General features: G+C 37.4%; 1 protein-coding gene across 1 annotated transcript in view; it reads left to right on the forward strand.

The window, feature by feature from the left end:
* TRDN (triadin) overlaps positions 1–1,841 on the forward strand; it is a 262,339-nt gene extending 260,498 nt beyond the window's left edge. The window contains 1 exon segment of the mRNA XM_067294583.1: positions 1,699–1,841. Coding sequence (XP_067150684.1) covers positions 1,699–1,841 — 143 coding nt within the window.
* The last annotated feature ends 4,159 nt before the right edge of the window (positions 1,842–6,000 follow it).

Consider the following 6,000-nt stretch of genomic DNA (forward strand, 5'->3'; position numbering starts at 1 on the left):
TTCATAAAGCAAATAAAACTAGTTATTGACTTAATTTTTTATGTTTATATCCATTAGAGGAATATGCAGAAATAATTTCCATAAAAAAGAGAAAGGTGAGTTTGTAATTAATGACTTTCTTCCTGTAAGTTGTTTCACCTTATCAAATTGACACCCATTAGGAGTTTCAATTTCAGATTTTTTTTTAAGTAGATCTGATTGGGAGATCTCTGGCTGAGTATTTTGTAGGAAAACTTTTTTTTTTTAATTATAGCTTTTTTGAGGCAATGTACTGCTTTCAATTAGTTTTATTCGGGAAAGATACCTTAAGTTCAGGATGGAATAAGCCTATTTGTTGAAGCTATAACATATCCCAGAAACTTCCTGGTCTTGCCAAAGGGCCACTATAAATTGGCCAGTGGTAGAGTACAGCACATCCACCCCAAGCCCTGGGTGTCTTTTCAGGCCTCGCATTGGAAACTCAGTTCTTTCACATTCTGGCTGTGTGCTCCAACTGTGGGATTCACTTTGTCCCTGTTTTTAGAAGAAATCTTATATTCACCTCACAGTGAAACATTGTGGAAATACTAAAAATTTTGGGAAAAAATTATTTACATTCTTTGTTGCGTAGGGAAAGCAGGAAGTCACTTTCAGAAGGATCTGATTTCGAGCACCATTTTCAAGTGTGCTTCTTAAATAACAGAGACTTAACCTTTGTGTGAGTCAGGCAAGAAGACCACAGAGGAAAAAAATCACTGGATTGAATATACTGGCATTTCTGACACACCGCTCTGTGTTCCTCCATTTATTGTGACTTGGCAGGCAATAAATAAACCTTGCATCTGAGTTTATAACACAGGGGAGTTCTGAAGTCTATCTCAGATTAGAACTGTCATAGTGAACAGCTATGCTTTTTAATATGGAATGAACAGCAGAGGAAAGAAATAGGCACTAGAAAATCAATTGCATGAAAACTAACTTCTCTCAAATGCTAGCATTCCTCCAATCATTTTCCCAAAACACAACTGAGTAATAATTGTCTTCTAAAACCCTGTCAGCCCTACTTCTAGAGAGCAAAACTCATCTTTCCTAACAAATTAGGCCAATTCTGTCTGTGTTGAAAGTATGTGTTCCTGAGAACCTTTAAAACATGTAATGGAAAGAAGTGTGACTATACAGGCTAGTGCTCAAAAATCAAAAAGGGAGAAAATCTCCTCACTTGTGAAAGACTAAGAAGGAGGTGCTGCCACATATGACCCCCTTATTCAGAATAAAGACTGTTTATTTGAAGGCTAATAAGATATGTCATTATCCCTATTAGATGCAAGTCCTTCTGGAGCTTGTCAGAGTATCTGAAAGTGGCTGTGAAATACAAAAACAGAAATTATATGTGTGGCTTTAGGGGTTTTCCATTCTGCCATCCCAGAATACCAGTGTTCTGGGAGAAATAGAACTATAGCTAAGTGGAATAATGGGTTAAAAAGTGGAATTGTAAATAATCTCTAATTTTATACTACAAAGATGTCACTCAGCCTTTTAGTTAAAATCGTTTTGACATGTGGAATCTGATTTGCTGTGATGACACTGAAGATTTGTGCTGTTATAACTCAATTAATGCAAAAGAAATTACACAGTTGTTTCTGGAAAAACATAAGAGAGACTCATGGTCACAGTCTGGAAGCTGTAAAAATTAATGATATCTTTTCTTTGTTTCCCTAGCTCCTGTCCACTACTTTCAATGTGTCTTCCTAAATGGACCTAATGGGTATGGACTGCAATTCCCTGCTAATCCACCCTCCAAAAAGGAAGAAAAGACTCACTCAAAGACTTCCAAGAGAAAGACAAAGAAACCTGGGCAGTAGAGAGACTGTATCCCGCAATTATTCACGTTTTGCACTTTATCTTTTCTGCTGAACTCCACAGTAGTTACAGTGGTACCCGTCATTGCAAGAATGTTGGTCATATGCGCCTGGAAAAGTTTCCATTTCCATGGGGTAGAGGCAAACAAGCAGTAATGAACTGTGTTTGACAAAGGTAGAAATGTAAAAGTGCCCCATTTCTTGTGGAAAGGCTGCAATGCTAACAAAGCATTGGCCTGACTCTGTATGAATGTGTGCGTGTTGTGCGTGTGTATTTTCCTGCATCCTCTGCTCTTTTTGTTTTTCTCTACCTGCTCAGCATTAAAGTGAGTCTATTTCTCATTTAATCATATTTAAGGAGGGAAAGTATGAATGTAACTGTTATATCAGCAAGATTGCAAGGCTACCTGCAATCCTAAATCATTTCTTCTTAACCTTCAATCAAATTGCTGACAGGAAAAAGCCTCACTAAGTCATGAAAATGTGCTCTGTGACTGGTGCTATTTTTATGTCTCATTGACCAGTGTAGCCTGAAGTTCTCACTTTGAGCAGCTTGGTGTACATCAGTAAGTTCACTCTCCAAGCCATGTTAATGATGAACATTTACTTTTAGCTTGAAGAGGTAAAAGCATGGTGTGTTTGCCCTGCCTGTTGGTGAAATCCAAACTCTTCACTTTCTAAAGCCCAAAGTGAGCAGAGAAAGTGAAACAACATGGCAAAGGTGAGGGAAACCAAGGGTCTGACAACATGAAGGTCCCAAGAAACAGAAAATCTTTTTTAATGCTTCTACTTTTCTTTTTTGGATAGAGTTCTAGAGTTCAAATCAGACTGACTTGCAGCACAGACCATGCAAATGGATAATATGCCAGCCAACCATTTGCTGTTAGAATAAGTCTGATGGAAAACTATGATGTGAGATATCAGTCATGAAACTAAACCAATCCAGATTTCCAGGTGAAAATGTCAATTTGATATGATATCAGATCAGTGAGAAAAAAAACAACAACATATGCAGTAGCCTGGGTAGCTGATTTTACTAGACGAAAAGGAAGGATTCCTGAGCTATTAGAAGGATTTCCTCCAAATGCACTCTATTGTTGATAAATTATAGATGAGGACTGCAAGTAGATGTGTCAATCCTCAACCTTCTTGTGTTTATTTCTGCAGAAATAACTGATTAGTTACCTTAAAAAAGATGACATTTGATCTGTGTGGAGGCACATGACTATAAATTGGCATCTCAATTGTCTGTATGTCCAGTAATGTAAATAATCACGCATTTTTTGCAAGCTGCTATTTGTTTGTATTTTATTACTATACTTTTGCATTTAATCTGTGAAATATACAGCAGTGACCTTAGTTATATAGTTACCAGGTGAAACATCATGAGGTTCAACGTACAACTTGGCTACTCACAGAATCTGATTACACCAGTAACTATATACTGCTCTTTCATTTTTAGCATAGTTCAAGATATCACTCTCTTCTCCTGCCTCCTTTCCCTGCCACCCATTCTTATCTTAATCAAATAATTGACTTACACGAGTTTCAGACAACTGAGTCCTTGACAGATTAGGGCAGTTCAGAAAGCTTTGTTGTCAAGTTATTGAGTCAGGTTCGCACAGTCTGATTGCTGCTCACCACCCCATGTGGACTGAGTTCTTGTCTTAGACCACTCCGTATTGTACAGGTCCTGTGTTGCAAAATCTGTCACAGCACCAAGCAGCCTAGACAGTGGTTTTCAGAGAGAAGTAGAAACCCTCTTGCCCTAGAGGTAGCTGTTCCCATGTAGGGGCACACTTCAGTGTGAATGCCTCCACTGTCACCTGTGAAATTCTGAAGATAAGTGTAGGTCTGTAGAGCTGTCAGGCAAGAATTTTTCATGATGAAATGACAGTCTTTAATTTCTTTTCAGTAGGTGTTTTTATATTTCCAGTGGCTTTTTTTTTCCTTTGCAATCTGTGATTTTGTGTCTATTATTATGGATGCTATTGCCCTAGGTTTTTACTGTGAAAGCTGTCTTAAAATGAGATTATAACTTTCTGAAAATCAGTTAATTTAATTCAAAACTTTATCTGATTTAAATCATCAGGACAAGATTTTATTATGCTATAAGCTGTTATTCTTTTCAGCTTCTTTTGCTAAAATAAATTTTGTGCATTATAGTTATTCCTATTTGAATTGGGAGATGACAAGAATGTGTTCCAGATCTCATTCCCATAATGTTTCAGTTAGATATCTGAATGGGTTTGGAAACATAAACATTAAATATCAGTGAACAAGTGGTATAGAATCAGCCATTTATTGTCATTTCCTAATCTCAGCCACCGTCTTGAAAAATAGAGGAAACAGAGATCCACTCTCAAAGTGGCAATTATTTTTCTCCATAAATTAAATTTGCCTGGAATCTTAAAAATAAGTTATTTGAATTGCATGGTTTTACTCAAATTAGTCTGAAATATTGCAAAATCATATGCTGATTGTTATCCATTTTGAAAAATAAAGAACATAAATCACGTGCCAGAGGCTGTGTTTTCTGCGAATCCAAAAGTGGATGATAAGGATTTACATATATAAATAATCTATTCTTACTAAGTATATACAAGTCTTCTGAATATGAAGAGACATGGCATTTTTTACCATTAGTCTGGAAAATGAAATTTAGACAGATCTTATACACCTTCTGCAACAGCTGAGTGTTGACTCAGAATGGCAGCAAATTCCTATTTGTCCAACACTTAGGGTCTCCACTTAGAACACAATACAAAACATGCAACCAGTACACCAATGCACAGATTGATCACCGAAATCTAGAACTACACTGCCAGCTTTTTTCTAAACAGATATTTACTACTTAGTACAGTCTAGTTTAGATGAAAAATTCCCTGTAGAAATATTCTATTATGACACTGTGCTTTAATCCAACATAGTATGAGAAGTGCAATAAGCACAGGTGTAATTCAGTTGCAGGTGGACATGTCTTTATACATCAGGGCATAAGCAGGTGCTCAGGACAGCAGACGAAAGTCTCCTCCTTTTCTTATTCTACTTAATGCTTTGCTTCCACTCCAGCATCTCACTGTGTAATCTACTGTGTACAGGAAGAAATGAATGAAAGACTTACTCTATTACAGAGAATGCTGGCTGTCTAGCTACTTGGACTTAAGTCAGCTGCTGACTGTCCACAGTCACATACCATCAGTAGCACTTCTTTCCAAGGAATCAAGATTTTGGAAACCAAGAAAAAAAGAGAAAGAGAAGGTGGGTAGTATTGGAGAAGGAGAATGGGATGGTGTGAAGGGTTGGTAACTGACAAGAAAGAAATATCATAATGTGTTATGAGGGCCAGGTAGAAAAAGAAAGGTAATTTGTTTCGGAGAAGACAACTGGGGGAAAAAAGAGTTATAAGGAGATCCTGCGATGTTAAGGGTGATATTGCACAGAGGTGAGAGAAGTGGGTAAAGAAAAGATTGCAGCAATGAAGGCAGAGTTTCAGGGCAACCTTTGAAAGCGTAAGAAGAAAAATAAAGAGAATTTTAGAGAGGGTACAAAGAACAGAGGAGGACTTAGGATTTGGACAGTAGGCAAGCTGAAAATTTTGGGAGAGAAGGAAGATTGACTTGAGCAAAATATCTAAAATATAAAGAGCGAGAAAGTTTGAGATGAAAGGATAATGCTTAATGTTATTTAAGGGAGAACAGGAAACAGGAGGCTTCATTAATCTTAGTTAGGTATTTTTAAATATTTGATATCTGGTTCTTTATTCAATTCTCAAAGGTGAATACCTTTGAATGGCACTCCAAAACTACACTCTGGGAAGAAATCACTAGGAAATACTGAGCATAGGAGGGTTTCTGATAAACAGCCACTGTACGAATGCAGTTCTCAGATACCCCTTGAGAACTGCAGGCAGACCAAGTCAATCACAGCAGCTTTTGCTCCAGAACCTGAGACCTCACCTGAAGGTATGGATTTACAGCTATAATTTCAAAGGCTAAAGCAGGGCATGGCCTCTTCATCTGAAACATCACTTTTAAATGGAGGAGGTAGGAGTCCAGTCTCTGCTTGACAGATTTCATATTTTCTCTAAGCTCTGGGGAGTGAGATAAAATGAGGATCACTAAAAGAAAGCAGTCAGAGTTTTACTTGATGTGCCTGGCAT

This window comes from Apteryx mantelli, chromosome 3 (genome assembly GCF_036417845.1).
Source record: "Apteryx mantelli isolate bAptMan1 chromosome 3, bAptMan1.hap1, whole genome shotgun sequence".
Lineage (NCBI taxonomy): Eukaryota > Metazoa > Chordata > Aves > Apterygiformes > Apterygidae > Apteryx > Apteryx mantelli.